The sequence below is a fragment of the Tamandua tetradactyla genome, chromosome 2 (assembly GCF_023851605.1).
Source record: "Tamandua tetradactyla isolate mTamTet1 chromosome 2, mTamTet1.pri, whole genome shotgun sequence".
Taxonomy (NCBI): Eukaryota; Metazoa; Chordata; class Mammalia; order Pilosa; family Myrmecophagidae; genus Tamandua; species Tamandua tetradactyla.
In genome coordinates this window covers 59,420,821-59,440,798 of record NC_135328.1, presented here as the reverse complement: position 1 = coordinate 59,440,798, position 19,978 = coordinate 59,420,821, and the positions used below count along the sequence as shown (strand labels likewise).

The following is a 19,978-nucleotide window of genomic DNA, read 5'->3' as shown; positions in this document are numbered from 1 at the left end:
TGTAGCTTTGTAATATGCTTTAAGGTCAGGTAGTGTGAGATGTTCCACTTCACCTATTCAGAGTATCCTGCCCTTCCAAATATATTTGGTTATTATTTTTCTATTTCTGCAAAGTAAGTTTTTGGGATTTTAATTGGTAATTGCATTGAATCTATAAATCAGTTTGGGTAGAACTGGCATCTTAACTATATTTAGTCTTCTAATCCATGAACATGATATGCCCTTCCATTTATTTAGGCCTTCCATGATTTCTTTTAGCAATTTCTTATAGTTTTCTGTGTATAGGTCTTTTATATCCTTAGTTAAATTTATTCCTAAACATTTGATTCTTTTGGTTGCTATTGTAAATGGAATTTTTTTCTTAGTTTCCTCCTCAGATTGCTCATTACTAGCATATGAAAACACTACTGATTTGGGGGTTTTGATCTTGTCCCTGCCACTTTGCTATACTTATTTATTAGCTCTAATAACTTCACTGTAGATTTTGACATATAGTATCATATCATCTACAAACAGTGAGAGTTTTATTTTTTCCTTCCCAATTTGAATGTCCTTTATTTCTTTTTCTTGTCTAATTTCTCTGGCTAGTACCTCCACCACAATGATGAATAATAGTGGTGGCATTGGGCAACCTTGCCTTGTTCCTGATCTTAGAGGGAAAGCTTCAGTCTTTCCCCATTGAGGATGATATTAGCTTTGGGTTTTTCATATATTCCCTTAATTGTGTTGAGGAAATTCCCTTCTATTCCTATCCTTTGAAGTGTTTTCATCAAGAAAGGATGTTGAATTTTGTCAAATGCCTTTTCTGTCTCAATCGAGATGATGTGGTGGTTTTTCTGCTTTAACTTATTGATATGGTGTATTAGAGTAATTGCTTTTCTTGTGTTGAAACAGCCATACATACCTGGAATAAATCCCACTTGGTCATGGTATATAATTCTTTTAATGTGCTGCTGGATTCAATTTGCAAGTATTTTTTGAGGATTTTTACATCTATATTCATTGGAGAAATTGGTCTGTAATTTTCTTTTCTTGTAGTATCTTTGTCTGGCTTTGGTATTAGGGTAATGTTGACTTCTTAGAATTAGTTAGGTGGCTTTCTCTCCTCTTCAGTTTTCTTAAAGAGTTTGAGCAGGATTGGTACTAATTCTTTCTTGAATGCTTGGTAGAATTCACATCTGTGGCCATCTGGTCCTGGACTTTTCTATTTGGGGAGCTTCTTGATGATCTATTCAATCCTTTTACTTGTGGTTGGTTTGTTGAAGTTGTCTGTTTCTTCTCAAGTCAATGTTCATTGTTTATGCTTTTCTAGGAAGTTGTCCATTTCATCTATGTTATCTAGTTTATTAGCGTATAGTTGCTTGTCTGTGATTCCCAGACTCTTGTGTGAAAGACTCTGGGCTGCAGTTCTAGGAAATTCTACTTCATCAGCCAACAGCCAAACCAGGAGTTTTCTGGTTTTTTGCTGTCCAGCAAAACCACCTCAGGGGTGGAGGAAGTGTGCCTGCAGTTGCGATGCAGCTGCTTTGCCCCCACCTCTCTGCTCATGTATGCAGTGAGCACCCTGAGCCCCTGTGTATAAAGAATCGAGGCAGCGGGACCAGAGTGTCAGATTGGCTCTGCTGGGCATCCCACTCTCCTCCCAAGGGGAGGGCTTCCCAGACACCCTCAAGTCTTGGCACCCTCAGCAGCCTGCCTCAGGGACGGGGGTAGATACTGTGTGCTGCAGCATGGTCTCTGTGGATAAAATGAGTCTACTGGTTCTTGGGTTCCTACATGGAAAGCTAGGCTGCAGGACTAAGAGGAATGCCTCACCTACCTCTCCGAACCAGGGGTGTGCTGCTTTTAAGCTCCCTGATCTGGCCACGCTGTGGCAGATCTTAGGGGTAGTCGACATTGAGTTCATTCACCCATTTCTCAGGTGTAGTTTCTCTGCTTTTCCATCCAAGTCTTCCTTATGCAATGCAGAGGTCCTTCTCTGGTCACCCAGGCTCCAGAACTGCTGCTTTGATCATTTTCTACCTGTTCTCTAGTTGTTTTATGGTGGAGGAGTAAGTTCTGCCTATCCTATTCCATTATCCTCCTGGAAGTCCTCCCTTCCCCTTTTATTTTACAAACTATTTATACATCCTAGTACTTAAAATACCAGTGAAAGCTAAACGTTTTAATAGGTCTTATCAAATTATGGAAAGTTATATACAGCTTTTATGTAAATTGGAAAAACCAAAAAGATTAATAAAAAAGTCATAATCTCTAGCCACTCTGAAGAAGTTCAGGAATTAAGAATGAAACAAGGTCTAGATATTACTAGGAAAGACCAGCTTCAGTGGGTGGCATTCTCTCAGCAGATTTGCAACTGACCAGAGTCAGGTCCTCAGCCCTGTAGGGGCAGAAACTTGAATTTTTCAGGACATAAAATGAAGCCCTCTCTTGAGATAGACTCATAATAATCAAGCTGAAGAGTAAGGACCTGAAAATGTTTCTTTTGTTATTTACTACAAGGCCCCAACCCCCCTGTGTAGCTTTATCTCATGCCACTTCTATCCCATGCATCCTTTGCCCCTGTCATCAGGGTCACCTGCCATTTCTCTCAGCACCGCACTCTGAGAAGCATCATACGATTGTTCAGGCTGCATCCTCTGCCGGACCTACCTGTGTGGCCCTCCTTGTACTCCGGCATTCCAGGTGGAACACTACCCTCTCCTGGATGCTGTCTCCAGGCTCCCCAATTAGAACCACTCATTCCCACAAGTATTTTGTTTATAATTATTTACCTTGTAGCCTACTCTATATGCATGCTTGACTCTTCCACTCTGCATAAGCTCCTCAGGAATAGGGACTGTTTCCAGTTTATAGCCCATTGCTTTGCCAGCCCCTCTCTAGATAGGCTCATGGTGCTGCATTCATGTTTTTCAGGTGCATACCCAAACCACAAGTCTGCCTGACAACATTTGATAAATTTGGATGTAGCCAATATGAGTGTGTGCCAAGACAGCTCACGTGTGACCAGGCCCGCGACCCTGTTTGTGACACAGACCACATGGAGCACAGCAATCTCTGCACTTTGTACCAAAGGGGGAAAAGCCTCTCTTACAAAGGCCTGTGCCAGGTACAGTTGTGTGACTGACAAACCTAAGTATGCAAAGCATAAAAATCAGCTTATGATCTTTGACAGATGGATCAATAGTAAGACCTCTTATGGGTCTTCTGTGAATCCTGTCAAATGTAGAGAACTCAGTCCTCCACTAAAAATGAACCATCCCAAGAATTCTTTTCCTTATTCTGGAGGCTGTCTTACTAGTGTGTATGCCTTCGCTCATACAATATTCAAGTAAGCTTAGCATGGTGTCTTACAGCCAAGGAAAAGAATTTACAGTTTCACACCCTGACATGGTCAGCACCTGTTTCTCTTCCCATAGTTCTGTGGGCACTCATTATAAAAGTAATCAGGAAGAATGTGAATTAAAATAACCAAAAAGAGTTTTTTTTTCCCTTCCTATTATAATTCCACCTCCCATGGAACTGAAAAATGATTGAAAATTTCTCCAAGGCTTAATATCTTTTTTTTTTTGAAGGAGAAAAACCAATTTTATTTTCCATTATCTTTTTACATCAGTTTATCTCACAGTCTTTTGGGGTTTGGCAATCTGCATTCATATTAAAAATAAGCCCCTAAGGACAGCTCCATTGGGCTATCCCACATGCACCACTGCTCTGTGTGCTGGCCATCCTTCTTGGGAGATTCCCATGTTTGGATCTGTAATCCCCTGCCTACAACCAGCTAACACCTGGCATGATTGCTTCTCATTCTCTGGTCTTCACGGTCAGAAAAATCCCTTTAGCTCGTCTTTCCTAGGCTTGTTTTCTCCCACATCTTCTGTTATGATTGCATTTATATCTTCTGTTCTGAATTCTGTCTTCTCGTCCTACTTCTTCCCTCTCCTGCTTACGATTTTTCTCTGACATCTTCCTAACCTTCCCAGTGGATCAAGAGTCTATCTTGATCTATCTTATAGCCAGTGTGAAATGATAAACTCCCTGTGCCTGCATTAAGATCAATTTTTTCTTCAAACAGGCACTCTTGGAATATTAATGGAAATCTGGATGGGGTGTTCACTGGAATGAGCACCAAGTCCCAGAGAGGCTGAGAAAAGTAATCTATTCAGCTCATCTTGGGATGGCACTGTTGTCCCCCATTCAGTCTACTTAAGGGAGCCAACTTAAGAAAGTCCCTAGAATTTATGCCTGTTTCTTTCTCGGTTCTTAAAATAGGAAAACCTGCTCTGTCCTCTAGGTTAGGCAGAGTACACCATAGACGTCCAGGCTAAATGTGATTTGTTTGCCTTCAGCCGTTCTGCAGAGCCACGAAGCCTGTCTGTGGGCACAATGGTGAGACCTACAGCAGCATGTGTGCTGCCTACTCGGATCGTGTGGCGGTCGATTACCATGGCCCCTGCCAGGCTGTCGGGGTCCTCTCAGAGTACAGTTCTGTTGCTGAGTGTGCTGCTGTCAAGTGTCCTCCTCTTTTGGTCACTGGGTGCAAACCCATCATCCCACCTGGTAGGCTGGCAATATTTAGGGTGGGGCAGGGGTGAGATTGGGAAGACTTGCTTGTCTGCCTCCAGAAAATGAATCAGTGAGGAGAATGGAGTTGACTAATTTATTTACATTTTTCAAAAATGTCAATTCTCAAATATAGAAAACTGCATTACTTCTGTTAAGAGTACGTTACTCTGGGTTGATATTGGGTGGGCCGTGGTGGCTCAGTAGGCAGAGTTCTTACCTGCCATGTCGGAGACCCGGGTTCAATTCCCAGTGCCTGCCCATGCCAAAAAAAAAAAAGAGTATGTTACTCTGGGTTGATCTTAAAAGCTACAGATTACCTTAGACATCCTCTGGTCCAGTGATTTTCAAACAATGCAGCAGACTTTTTTCAAGCAAAATCTTATACCAAACACCAATATATATCAGATAAAGCTATATTCAGTTACTAGAATTGTTATGAGTTCAAATTTGTGTTTAGTTATTATAAAGTTAATAAATTAATAGTTAATGAATGAATAATTGAAGTAATTTTGAGACTACAAACATTTGAAATTGAAAGAAACAAGATAGTTGTCTTAGATTAGCCTTAGTGTCTAATTTAATTACTGCGTTGCATATAATCAAGAAAGTCTTGTTTCATTCAGATACTTGTAAGTCATAACAGTTTTTTTAAACTGCCTACCTTATAGACTCACACTCTTCAGTTAAACAGAAGTGATGGAAGAGGCTTTATTCCAAATCTGCACAGATCAGGTTAACTTGGAGTCTAACAAGTTCATTCTTCATCCGTTAATTGATCAAATATTTGTTGAGCTTCACCTACATGCCAGACACTCTTTTGGCACTGGAGACAGCAGTGAGCAAAACAAAGCCTCTTCCTTCCTGGAGAAAACATTCTGAGGGAGGGAACAAACCAAATACAGTTACCATGCAATCCAGACCAAGGCAGTTGACCACAAGTGCAAAGAAATGAAAAGGAAAAAGGATAGGGAGTGACTGAGGTGGGGAGGTTTGTTGGTTAATGATCACCACTGTGTTAAAATGTAACACAATATTTCATTTAATTATGCCTATTTTTTTATAGTTTGTTTAACAGTTTAAAATAATTTTTAAAATTAAATTTGAAGCAAATACTTGTGGAACCTGGAAACACAAGCTCCCTCATTTTACAGACAGGAAAACAAAGGCCCAGGAAAAGCACTTGCCCAGGATCACATAGTGAGTTATGAGGAAGAGGAAGACCGAGACCCCAAGTCTTCTTGAAAGCTAACTCCGTTTGTGCTGTCCTGCACCACAGCTGCCTCACCTGGAGGTGTCGAGGATGAAAGCACAAACGTAGGAAAGAAAGATTCTGTTAAATGTATAGATTATGGGACCCCCGGTGGATCAGGGAACATGTTAGGACCAGGTTGGCCATCAAGGGCAGCTGTAACTCTCCTAATACAAAATGAAGGGTTGATGATTTCACCAACTGTTTTGAATACTCCTTGTTTCTCATTCTGAACACATAGAAAATAGTTTCTATTTTACAGGTGCTTGTTGCCCATTGTGTGCTGGGATGTTAAGAGTTTTATTCGACAAAGAAAAACTGGATACTATTGCTAAGGTAAATTGCCTTATATGCCAGGTACTGTTCATACCTTTTTGCTAAACTTCTCAGTAATCCCACAGGGTAGAGCATATTGTCCCCATTTACAGCTGAAAAACTAATTTTCAGAGAAGCAACTTGTTCACTGCCATACAGCTCATAATTAGCTGAGTTAGGGTCTGAACCCAGGCCTGACTCCTGGTGCTGTGTTCCTCTCCCCGGTTGGCTGATGACTTCGCCTCTGCACATCACAGTCAGCCTAACGCCTTTTTATAAAGGGTCCCCTGCTGGCATGGTAGGCATGGTGAAGAGCTGAAGGCAAAACCAGGCGGCCAGTGGCTAGTAGATGCCCAGACTGATTTCAGCATTACCCCCCATTACACTGGCTCTTATTCCTCATGTGGGGTACTTGCAGAGCCTGAGCCTACTACCCTCCCATGATGGGTTTACCTCTTGCCCTTTTTCCTTCCATCACTTTTGATGCTCACTTTTGGAGAGACAGGGCTCCAGGAATGTAGCATCTAACATCTGCAACTACCTAGAGAATTCTCCCCATTCTGATTAAAACACCTGTATTTTTACAGGAAGACCTTATCTCCTTGAACCTCTGGCTCAGAACAAAAGCTTCTGGTGAGATTATTCATCTTGGCTACAAAGCTCCACAGTCAGGCAAAACTCCATTGTAATGGACTCTGGAGATTCAGAATTCAGCCTAGGCGAGTCCTGGTTAAAACAGCCCAGATTAAGGTAGTTTAGGTAGTAATAAGGAACTCCTTTTGTTTCAGGTAACATAATTTTTTTCCCTCTTTCTAGGTAACAAACAAAAAGCCAATAGCCGTTCTAGAAATACTTCAGAAAATCCGCATGCATGTGTCTGTCCCCCAGTGTGATGTGTTTGGGTACCTCAGCATTGAATCCGAAATCGTGATCCTGATCATTCCTGTAGATCATTCTCCGAAAGCCTTGCAGGTGAGGTCCACACACACTATGAACCAATCTTTTCACCTTCAACTTTGGTGGATTTAGAAGGGTGTGGACACAAACCAGAATCTGTAGGAAGGGCCAGGAGCATGAGGAAATGGCAGCCTTTGGGAAGTTTGATAGGGCAGAAGGGAGAAAAGCACAGCAGTCCCTGAGGGACACAGCTGTACCACGTGAGCACATTTCCAGGAAAGCTGCCTACACGTGTGTACTCCTTTGGCAGCAGAATGTAAGGAGCTGGGAGGGGGGAGGGATTAAGGTAGGTACTGTGACTCAGAATGTGCAGAGATTAGAGCAAGCTGAGAAATCATTGAACCTGATCTGCTTGTCATGTGGGTGGGGTGGCCAAAGTCCAGAAGAAGGAGGAAACTGGCACAGTGAGAGCCAGGATAGACTCCAGTCTATTTACTCTTATACTCTGGAGGCATGTGGCACCTCAACTCATTTAGACCCAAGTTTCAGCTTCCAAGTAGTGAGACTCAAGTGAAGGGGATAAATGCAAATGGTTTATTCATTGCCATCATTAGAAATCTCATTAAGTCTAATTGTTTTCATCCTCATATTTAAATAGGAGTTGGCAGTGTACTCCCTATGACTATATTCAACCATGTAAAGATAATGTGTAAATGTGGGTAAGAAGTGGACATGATTATTGAATAATGAAAATTGCTGATTGACTAGGACAGTGGCATTGTAGATCATTTCTCTTCTGATTTGGTTTCCATTTAGTGCTGGTATTATTTATGTAATAAATGATGAATATAATAAAATGTTTTGGCTAAGAAAAAAGGGATAAAGAGAAAGCATACTCTCTTTGAGGTTGTATTATGTCTAGGGATATATATGGAATTTGCCTGACATGATTTTACACAGAGGCTACTGTTTTATATTAAGAGAATCTGATTTTCCTCTCCCAGATTGAGGCTTGCAACAAAGAAGCAGAGAAGATTGAATCCCTCATCAACTCTGACAGCCCTACGCTGGCATCCCATGTCCCTCTCTCTGCCCTCATCATTTCCCAGGTACAGGTCTCCAACAGCGTGCCATCAGCTGGCATCAGGGCCAGATCTCAATGCCACTCCTGCTTCTTCCTCTTAAGCCTGGGCCTCGCCTTGCACTTTCTCTGGACGTGTAAGTGACTGCCCATGAAAGGTGCATATAATGTTCCTCATTCTGTTCTCTACTTTGCGACAGACATTCAGGACTGCTGGTTTGTAGTTGAATAGTGGCCTAGTAAAAGCACATGTCACCTCTATTCACCAAACAGTATTTTCTTTTAAATCTACCGATGTCAGTAGGGTTTCATTTTGTTTTTAAAAATGTTCAAATATTTTATTCCAAATACTAATGAGAAAAGGATATCTCTTTCTGCCTTATGATTTACATTTTGTTCATTTGATGGGTCCCCCACTCTAAACAAATTTAATATTGCTAATAAGTGAAATGAACCATTTTTAGATGACATACTGCTTTATTAGAGGTTTCTTATCACAGAAATTTCATTTTAGAGTTCCTTTAAGTATTAAGGCTCCCCAGGTATGTTTGTTTACAGATAATTACCTACTCCATTTAGAAGCTGAGGGTCACAGCAAAGAGTTACTGCTATGAAAGCATGAAATAAAGATTAATCTTGGAAATGATAGTGTAAATCATCAGGCAAATTGAAATAAATTTACAGAAATTTAATTCAGGAACCCACCTAAAATGTTAAGCAAAAGAAAGCTGACTGAATGACACTCCCTGATTATGTGTCCGTGACTTTCATGAAGGGGAGAAGTTGCATGGCATCAATGTGTCTTGCATTATGCAGTTTTCATATTAACCGGATATATATTCTTCAGTTTTCATGTGAGTTAAATTTAGAGTTTTTAAACATCAATCTTTAAACCAATTGCTGCTACTTATATAATTGCCAAAAAATGAAATAATTAGTAGTTCATAGAAATAATACAGGAGTTTTCTGTTTTATTCTGAAGGAGGTAAATAGCCATATTTGTAAAATGACAATCATATGTGTTAACTCAGTGCTTTCCGTTCGTGAAGACACAATTGCTTTTTGTGATATGCACAATGTAGATAACTGTTCTGTCTGACTTTCTCTTTTGATATAGAATTATAAAGAATTGTGGTTTATATATTTATAAATGTCAATTTAAGTGTTAAAATATTTGCATGTTGTCTAAGAAATTGAGTTCTTTGAATGTGTTTCACAGTTTGAAATAAGCTATTCAGTGAAATATTTCTTGTTTGTATGCACCTGAACTTAGATTTTACATCAAGTATTTTTTCAGTATTATAATTTAGTACCCTCTGAAATATATGGGGATATGCTTATTATACCAAAATGTTTAAAAGTGGGCACTTAAAGCTTTCAGAATATCTCAGTGCTGATGTAGCATGTTTGTTGCAATTTCTTTTTTTCTGTGTAAAAGTCTTCAATGCAATAATATTGGAAACTTTTCTATTTTAATAAAAAATAACTTTATATGGTCTTGTACACTTCCAAGCAATATGGAAATTTAAAATGAAGCCATTGATCATTTTTGGGAGATATGTGTTCTTTGCTCTGGGGTGAGAAGTCCTGGAGTCCTGTTATCCTAGGCCTAGGGTCTGGGAGAGCAGGCCAGCTAGAGCAGAGCTGGTGTGACCAGACCTACAAGTGTCCTGAGGGCTGCAGTGGCAGAAAGTCAAATACAAAAGACTTCTGCCTTAGGCATTCAGGATGAAGAGAGCTTCAGGCCCTCTTCTGCTTCCCACTGCCTTGGGCAGAGAGAACTTTGGAATATGGAGACACAAGGCTTGTTGATCAGGACCTGAGAAGTTGTATCAATCAGTTTAGGCTAATTTCCCAAAATCTCAGTGACTTACAAAAAGACTTATACCTTGCTCACCCCACACATCCATTGTAGGTCAGCTGTGGCTCTTCACTCCAAGACCCATTCACTGTCCTGGCAAGGGGGGAAAAGAGACAGTGAAAACCACAAGCTGGCTCCTAGGTCACTGCTCAGAAGTGACCCTGTCATTTCTATCTATATTTTACTGGCCAAAGCAAGTCATGTGGTCACTCCTGAGTTCAACAAGGTGAGGATGTATAATCATAGATAGTGTTTGGGGGAAAGGGTAGGAGGTAGGGGCAGGGGAAAGAACATTAGGTCTTTTGAACAATAATACAGTCCATCACAGAAATCCTCTCATCATATAGAAGATAGCTGAGAATGATGTGATTTTTTTATTAGAAAAGCAGTAGAGGTTTCATGGTCTGGAAAAGCAATAAAAAAAATGAAAGAGGGTTTGGAGGAAGGGGTTATGGGTATATCCAAGGCAGGGAAAGATCTCTGAGGAAACAATCATGAGGACTCTGAAGATGGTTATGGGAAAAAACAAGTCCAGCAGGTCAGTTCAAATAGATAACGCTCATTGATTATGAGCTGCTGTGGTGAGCCCACCTAGGCTGCCGTGAAGACAGCTTGTCAGTGGTTTCCCAGCATCAGAGCAGGATGGAGCCCCTGCTGGATAGATTTCTGGCATTCTGCACAGACAGCATATGAGTACTGAGAATGTCAGTTTGGGAGAGGCATCAAATCAAGATTCTTCGGAAGAGACCCGGGGCTATGGGGGAAAGAGAGAAATATGGTATATGTCCCCTCCCCATTTAATTCTGAGAGGCTAGTAGCAAGAATGGCTTGGAAGTCCAGGAGAAAGCAGTTCAGTAGGAGGAAGATAATTTAGAGGGTGAGAAAGTATCGTGAAAAAGCTTCTATGGCCATCAGTAATGAATTCAATTTACTGAAAAGACAGATGAAATAGGCTCTCTTTTGAGTCCATAGTAAGTGATTGGGCAGGAATGGACTCCAAGAGGATCATGGACCTTGTCTGGGCCAAATGCCCACCTCTATGTCAGAGGAGGGAAGTTCAAGGGAGTTTCAGCCCATCTAAACCAGAGGAAATGGATTTCCCATGGGAAAGAATTATGTTCCTAGAAGAAGCCTTCGGCTAGCTATGTCCACTGGAGAGTGTGCATCACTGACAGGCCATTAGACCCGACCCAATCCGATCTGTAAGCACTCAGTGGCACTGCACCTGCAGGCCAGACACATGCCTAGAGGCGTCTGTACATTAGGTAGCAGAGTCCATAACTCAACCAATAGGGTGCTTTATAAGATCGACCTATTGAAAAAGCAAATTATCCAGAGTAATTAACTAATGATGAAATAATTATGTTATCCCCCGAGCAAAAATGGCCTTGAAGAGGAGAGACTATGATAAGTGCAGAAAATTTAAATCAGTTAATAAAAAAAAGCAGGCCAACTTGACCAAGATTCCCCAGCTTGGGGAAGATTGCTTCCTGTATGCCTAGCTCCAGTGCCAGCTCTACCAGGGAACTTCCTAAGGGCTTATGACAGAGGACACTGACTTAAGACTTGATTGTCATGGGATAACACTAAATAGTTGCTCTCTCATAAGTCATCATTTTTCTGTAGGCCAAGGATCAGTCATTTGTGCCACCAAATCCTCATTTTATATTTATGATAAAGAGATTGCAGCTCTGTCCTCAGGGTTTCATGGTGACTGTCTCAACTCCAAGCCAAGCTCCAAATATCACATCCTCATGCAAGAATTCTAAGCAAGAAGAAAGAAGACAAGAGCCACAGTGCCTTCTCCTTTTGCTGTTTGAACCTCTTATGAGTAAGAAAATTATTTCTCAGAAATCTCTTCACAGTTCTCCTTCTGTCTCCTTGGCAAGGACTGAGTCATGCCCACCTGAGTCTGGCCAAGTGGAACAGGTTTGCCATAGTTGGCTTAATCTGGGGACTGTACGCCTTGTTGCCCAAACCAAGTCAAGGTTCAGTAGGGTGATAGGAAGACAAAGCCCTGTTGTGTTGGCCACAACAGCATTTACCTCAATAAAACCAGTATTTTTAGGAGTGTCTCAATTTGTTAGAATATAAATATGAAAACAGTTTAATTTTTTTCTGGTAACTGACCCCTGACTGTGTTATGTGGACTTCTGTTTTCCAGCTTGGTAGTGGAACCCCTATAACATCTCTGCCTGATTCATAACTTTATTAGTTATCGCCAATCATTCAAACAATCTCATTTCATTCCTAAGGCTTCTCTCCTGGCTATTTTTACATTTTAATCCTAAATCCTATCTCCAATACAAAGCCTCCTCTGCTTCTCCTAGCTTAGGCTAGAGTAGAGTGTTGGAGGTCTGGTCTTTATGCCCCCAACATAGGTGAGACTCACTTCTCAGCAAGTCAGTGACCTGCGCATGGTGTCACTATTGGCATCAGTCACAGACAGTCATTACAACATTCTCAATACAAGTTTCAGGAAACTTGTTTCTAGTAAGAAAATTTGTCAACTAAGAGACTCTCAGTGCCATTACCCTTAGTTAGGGTTTGCCTGTACAAAACAGATTGGAGTAGTTGATCTAACTGAACAAGCAACGTGCCATGAGAGGATAGGGAGAGGAAATCTAACGAGGGAGAAGTCAGAAGGCTTCTTAGAGTTTTATTTGAGCTGGCCTGGAAGAAACAGGAAGGGTCTGCTAGATGGCTTCAAGGAAATGCTTTCTAAGCAGGAGATATGGCTTTATTAAGCAAAGGTACAGAAGCAGGAGAATCTGGATTTGTTCCAGTGATAGGACAGTTTTGCTAACATGCTGGGAAGGGGGTGATCCGTGTAGATAATGTTTCTGACTGTGACATATACGCACTAAAATAAATGATGTCTAAAGAGCACTTTTTACATGTCATCTCATTTTTTTTAATGTTTTAAAATTTTTATTGATACAATAACATACAAGCACATACATTCTTAACATACAAACATTCCATACATGGTGTACAAATCAGTAGCTCACAACATCATCACATAGTTGTATATTCATCACTATGATCATTTTTTAGAACATTTGCATCACTCCAGAAAAAGAAATAAAAAGACAAAAGAAAAAACTCATCCATACCATACCCCTTACCCTTCTCTCTCATTGACCACTAGTATTTCCATCTATCCAATATATATATTATTTTTATTTTAACATTTGTTCCCCTATTATTTATTTATTTTTAATCCATATGTTTACTCATCTGTCCATACCATAGATAAAAGGAGCATCAGACACAAGGTTTTCACAGTCACACAGTCACATTACGAAAGCTATATCATTATACAGTCATCTTCAAGAAACATGGCTACTGGAACACAGCTCTACAGTTTCAGGCACTTCCCTCTAGCTTAATACATCTTACTCTAAAAAGGGGATCTCTATATAATGCGTAATAACCTCCAGGATAACCTCTCGACTCTGTTTGAAATCTCTCAGCCACTGACACTTTATTTTGTCTCATTTTTCTCTTCCCCCTTTTGGTCAAGAAGGTTTTCTCAATCTCTTGATGATAAGTCCCAGCTCGTTCTAGGATTTCTGTTCCACGTTGTCAGGGAGGTTTACACCCCTGGGAGTCATGTCCCACGTAGAGAGGGGGAGGGCAGTGAGTTTGCTTGCCATGTTGGCTGAGAGAGAGATAGGCCACATATGAGCAACTAGAGAGGTTCTCTGGGGGTGACTTTTAGGCCCAGTTTTAAATAGGCTTAGTCTGTCCTTACTGGGGATAAGTTTCATAGGAAAAAACTAAGATTGAGGGCTTGGCCTATTAGATTTGGTTGTCCCTGCTGCTTGCGAAAATATCAAGAGTTCTCCAAAAGGGGAAGTTGAATTTTCCCTCTTTCTCACCATTTCCCCAAGGGAACTTTACAAGTACTTTTTTATGCATTGTTCAAATCACTCTGGGATTTATCAGGGCATCCCTCTGGACAAACCTACAGAATGTGTTATTCTTACGCATTATATAGAGATCACCTTTTTAGAGTAAGGTGTATTAAGCTAGAGGGAAGTGCCTGAAACTGTAGAGCTGTGTTCCAGTAGCCATGTTTCTTAAAGATGACTGTATAATGATATAGCTTTCGTAAGGTGACTGTGTGACTGTGAAACCTTGTGTCTGATGCTCCTTTTATCTATGGTATGGACAGATGAGTTATACCAAAACAAAATCTCATGCCCTATTCAAGGTTCCATATACTTAAAATATTCAATTAAACTGTCCATATAAGTTATATTAGGAAATGCACTAGTCAAAATATAAATTTTGTACCAAATAAACAATTTTTGCTTTAGTCTTGCACGTAAGTTAGTTTTTGTTTTTTGTTTTTGCATGGGCAGGCATCAGGAATCAAACCCGGGTCTCCAGAATGGCAGGCAAGAACTCTGCCTGCTAAGCCACCATGGCCCACCCCATAAGCTAGTTTTAAAACATGAAGTACCATCTATTTTCAACACCCTGCAATATTGACATTCCTTTGTTTTCCCTTATGCAAAAACATTTTAATTTGTACATTTAGTCACTATCATTGTACACTCTAGGCATTCCTAGATTATACCATCTCAGTCTTTATTGTCTATCTTTCCTTCTGGTTTCATTTGTGCCCCTAGCCCTCCTTCCTCTATCATTCTCACATTCAGCTTCATTCGGTATACTAACATTATTGTGCTACAATTGGGAAGTATTGTGTTATCCACTTCTGAATTTTTACAATCAGTCCTGTTGCACAATCTGTATCCCTTCAGCTCCAATTACCCAATATCTACCCTATTTCTATCTCCTGATGATCTTTGTTCTTAACTGAAATTCTCCAAGTTCATTCATTAATGTTAGTTCCTATCAGTGAGACCATACAGTATTTGTCCTTTTGTTTCTGGCTAATCTCACTCAACATAATGTCTCAAGGTCCATCAGCATTGTTACATGCTTCATGACTTTTTATTCTCTCTTACAGCTGCATTGTATGTATATACCACAGCTTGTTTAGCCACCCATCTGTTGATGGACATTTGGGCTGTTTCCATCCCTTGGCAATTGTAAATAATGCTGCTGTAAACATTGGTGTGCAAATATCCATTTGTGTCCTTGCCCTCATGTCCTCTGAGCAGATACCTGGCAATGGCAATTCTATACTTAGCTTCCTGAGGAACTGCCAAAACACCTTCCACAGCGGTTATACCATTTTACATTCCCACCAACAATGAATAAGTGTGCCTCTTTCTCCACATCCTCTCCAGCACTTGTTGTTTTCTGTTTTGACAACGGCTATTCTGGTGGGTGTGAGATGGTATCTCATTGTGGTTTTGATTTGCATTTCCATAATAGCCAGGGAAGTTGAGCATCTTTCATGTGCCATTTAGCCATTTGTATTTTCTCTTCTGAGAAATGTCTGTTCATGTCTTTTGCCCATTTTGCAATTGGGTTTTTGTCTTTTTGTTGAACAATCTCTTTATATATTCTGGATACTAAACCCTTATCAGAGATATTGTTTTCAAATGTTGACTCCCATTGCGTAGGCTGTCTTTTTACTTTCTTGAGTGTCATCTCATTTAATCTAAAGTAAAATCCTGTAAGATAGGTATTGCTATTCTCATTTTACATGAAAGAAATCTGAGACATGGGCAGGCTCCAGGACCTTAACCAGATTCACGCAGTTAGTGACGGCAGTAGACTTGGGCCATTAGACTCCAAGCCTACGCCCCATGCTCTTAACCATTATGAGTATTCTAATTGTCGTTCTTTTCTAAAGTTCTGCAATTCCTCTTTTAGTTTTGCCTTTCAGTTCTCTAGGAGGAATTCTTCAAAAATTTCTAAACGGTTCAAAGATTTTTCAGTTAATCTTTTGTTATTATGTTTTCATTTTAATATATTGTTTTCAGAAGATTTGACTAAACAGTTTCTACTTTGAGGAGTTTATCCTGGTTTACTTTAATGCTTAATGTTTGATCAACTTTTTATTTGTTCCTGAGAAATTTGAAAATAATGTTATTAAATATAAATGGTCTCAACACATAAATTTAAAAGCACATAATGTCAGGCTGGATGAAAAGAAGGACCCAGCTACATACTGTGAACTACAAACTGCCTGTTTTTAATATAAAGAAATAGATAGGTTAGAAGTAAAAAGATGGAATTTAAGACAAAGCCACTAGCATTATTTTAAAGAAAATTAGAATGGGTATATTAATATCAAAGTAATTTCACAGGAAAGAATATTAGTTACCAAAGATAGAAACTCCATAATGATAAAATAGCAATTTTATCAAGATGATATAAGAATTGTAAATATTTATGCCCTGAATGCTATAAGATTTGTATATAAGACAAGAAGATGTAAGAATTGTAAATGTTTATACCCTGAATAAAAAGCTTCAAATTTGATAGAACTTAAAGGAGAAATAGATAAATCTATAATCATAGCTGAAGAGTTCAACATCCCTCTGTTACTATGTGACTGAACAAGTAAGTAACCAGAAAGTCAGTAGGAATATAAAGACTTAACACTAGCAACCAACTTTACCTAATTGGTATTTATGGAACATTCATCCAATAACAATAGAACACACAGTCTTTTCAAATATGCACAGAATATTTACCAAGATAGGCCCATTCTGGGATATAAAACAATTCCTAGTAAATGCAAAAGGACTGAAACAATCTGAAGTATATACTCCGACCACAATGGAATTAAAATGGGACTCAGTAACAAGATATCTGGAAAATTCCCTAATATTTGGAAACTAAATAACATTTTGAAATAACCCATAGATCAAAGAATAAATTATGAGAGAAATAATACATTATTTTGAACTGAATGACAATGAAAACATATCAAATTTGGTGGCATGCAGATAAAGATAGCTTAGAGAAAATTTTATAACACTAAACACTAATGTTAGAAGAAGAATGGTTTAACATCATCGCCATCTACCTTAAATTGGAAAAAGAACAAATTAAACCCAAAGTAAGAAAAAGAAAAAAATAGAAATCAATAAAATAGTAAATAGGAAAATAACAGGAAAAAAAAAAGCTAGTTCTTATTAAATCAATTGTATTGATAAACCTCTAAAAGATACAAATTACCAACATCAGGAATTATAAAGGGGACCTCAATCAGATCACACACACAGTGAAAGGATGACAAAATATTTAACAACTTTGTACCTATAAATTTGACAGTTTTGATGAAAACGGAAAAATTATGTAAAAGATATAACGACCAAAATTCATTGAAGTAGAAATAGATCATTTAAATGTTTCTGTATTTGTTAACAAAGCTGAATTTGTAGTTAAACCCTAATTGCTACCTCCCCCCCAAAGAAACAACCGACCTCCATGCCTTGATGGCTTCATTGATGATTTCTAGCAAATATTTAAGAAAGAAAACTAATTCTATACAAACTCTTCCAGAAAACAGACGAGGAGAGAGAACTTTACAATTTATACAATGAGGTCAGTTTTACCCTTACCCTCAAATCAGAAAAAGACATTACAAGAATAGGTAATAGGGGGGACAAATGTTAAAATAAATTGAGTAGATTAAAAAAAAAAAAGAATAGAAAACTACAGACCAATGTCCCAAAAAAGTGAGAGAAGTTAAAGAAGACATAAATAAATGAAAAAATATACTGTGCTGATGGATCAGCAAGCTTGATAGTGTTGAGAGATTCTTCCCAAGTTTATCGATAAAGTAATGCAATGCCAATCAAAATTCCAACAGGCTTTTTTCCCTTAGTAATTGACAAGCCTATTCTAAAATTTATATGGAAGTACAAAATAACTAAAATGAACAAAACAACTTTGAAAAGAAAAAAGAATTGGATGATTTACACTATCTGATTTTAACACTTATAACACTTATAAGCTACAGTAAACTGGGCAGTGTGGTGTTAGTGTGTGTGTGTATACATTGATACATATTTATATATTCAATGGAACAGAATAGAGAGTCCAGAAATAGACCCATATATATACGGCCAACTGGGAAAGGATAATCTTTTCAAAAATGATACTGGAACAGCTGGATATTCATGTGTGGAGAGAAGAAAGTGAGGAAGGAAAAGAAAAAAAAAAGGGAGGGAAGTGGGAATGGAAAGAAGGAGGGAGAATGCTACAACCCTTCATACCATACACCATAATTAACTCAAAATGAATGTAAGAGTTACAACTGTAAAACTTCTAAAAGAAGGTGTATTAGTTAGGGTTCTCTAGAGAAACAGAATCAACAGGGAACACTTGCAAATATAAAATTTATGAAAGTGTCTCACGTGACCGTAGGAATGCAGAGTCCAAAATCCACAGGGCAGGCTGCGAAGCCGATGACTCCAATGGATGGCCTGGATGAACTCCACAGGAGAGGCTCACCAGCCAAAGCAGGAATGGAACCTGTCTCCTCTGAGTCCTCCTTAAAAGGCTTCCCATGATTGGATTTAGCATCACTAATTGCAGAAGACACTCCCCTTTGGCTGATTACAAATGGAATCAGCTGTGGATGTAGCTGACATGATCATGACCTAATCCTATGAAATGTCCTCATTGCAACAGACAGGCCAGTGCTTGCCCAATCAGATGAACAGGTACCATAACTTGGCCAAGTTGACACCTGTCCCTAACCATGACAGAAGGAGAAATCACAATAGGAGAAAATCTTCAGTCTTGGAGTAGGCAAGTTCTTAAATAGGACACACAATCAAAAAAAAAGAAAGAAAGAAAGAAAAGGATAAACTGCAGGAAGTTTGTATCAGTCCCTCTTCTTTGTGTTGCCATTTGTTGCTTATCTATGTCTGCTGCCCAGGGCACCAGCTGGATAGTGACTCCATCTCCAACCAGCCCACAGCCCTTTGTAGGAGTTAACTTTGGCACTGCCCTGATGCCATTCAGCATATTGTCCCTTCCTGCTGCTAACCCAGCTCTAAGAGCCCAGAGCATCCTATCCCACACAGACTCCAAAAATGCCAGTAAGGTGGGAATTTGTCCCCCACCTACTCTCAGGCCCTCTCTCACCTCCAGCCCTCATTGCTGAACCAAGCAGATGTGAATGCAACTTGATGACTACCAGATGGGTTTTCCTCTGCTTTCAGTAGTGACTCCATTGTGCTTACCTGTCTTTGCCCATGGCCTTGAAGTTTTGGTTACATGGAAGCTTTCTAGAAATTCTAGGAGTGAAATGGAATTCTTCCTGCTGGTTCATTTGGTCATTCCAATGGGGATTTGTTTGCAAAATGGGAGAGGGAATTGGAAGAGGGGGTTAGATCCCAAATGGGACCAGAAGTACCCTTTGACTCATAATTAGAGAGGGGGTACTGTCTTGGCCCTCTCTAATATTGTTGGGATGTACTGGAATACATTGATTCCCACACTCCTTTGGCCTGTCATGGGTAAAAGAGTAAAGAGGACGAGTGCCGTACCCTACTATAGCTCTGCTGGACAGTTGAAAGCCCTTGCAAATTCACCAGCAGGTCAACTCACTTCAGTGCCTACTTATTGAAAGGTCTTAAGGTAGGAAAAGTTAGCTCCCTTCCACTGGGGTTTGCTGAGCTCCTACCCCAGTATGGAGCTGTGCAAGGAGTCTCATGGAAACCTCATGGAAGTGTTCTTACAAAGGGATGGGGCCATGAGTGGGACCAAGTCTCCCTAACACCAGGTGTGCACTAACCACTGCTTCCATGGTCCCCAGATGTCAGGGAATCTGAAAGTTGAAGGGATCCTCAGACCTGAGGGACGGATAGGACTCGCATGGGCAGAGATGGGCGAGCACTCCCAAGGCCCAGCGAACAGCCTGAGCAAAGGCATGGTTGTGGGAAACTCCAGTACATATTTGGGGGATATCAAGAACTCTCGTTTGACCAGAGCTGGGATAAAATCAGGCAGCAGAGAAGACAAGTCAAGGACCAGACTCCAGAGGTGGAGAATTTAGGTTGGTCTCAAATGCAGTGAGGTTCAAGTGGATAAGTCAGAGCCAGGATGCGGGAGCCTCAGG

At 39.8% G+C, this 19,978-nt stretch overlaps 1 protein-coding gene across 1 annotated transcript in view; it reads left to right on the top strand.

The window, feature by feature from the left end:
* Window positions 1-9,713, top strand: part of RECK (reversion inducing cysteine rich protein with kazal motifs) — a 113,264-nt gene extending 103,551 nt beyond the window's left edge. Inside the window, exons 17-21 of the mRNA XM_077147728.1 lie at window positions 2,917-3,109; window positions 4,350-4,560; window positions 6,078-6,151; window positions 6,947-7,102; window positions 8,032-9,713. Of these exons, the coding sequence (XP_077003843.1) occupies window positions 2,917-3,109; window positions 4,350-4,560; window positions 6,078-6,151; window positions 6,947-7,102; window positions 8,032-8,253 (856 nt within the window). The 3' untranslated portion in view covers window positions 8,254-9,713. The remainder of the gene's footprint in view (window positions 1-2,916; window positions 3,110-4,349; window positions 4,561-6,077; window positions 6,152-6,946; window positions 7,103-8,031) is intronic.
* Window positions 9,714-19,978: the final 10,265 nt, after the last annotated feature.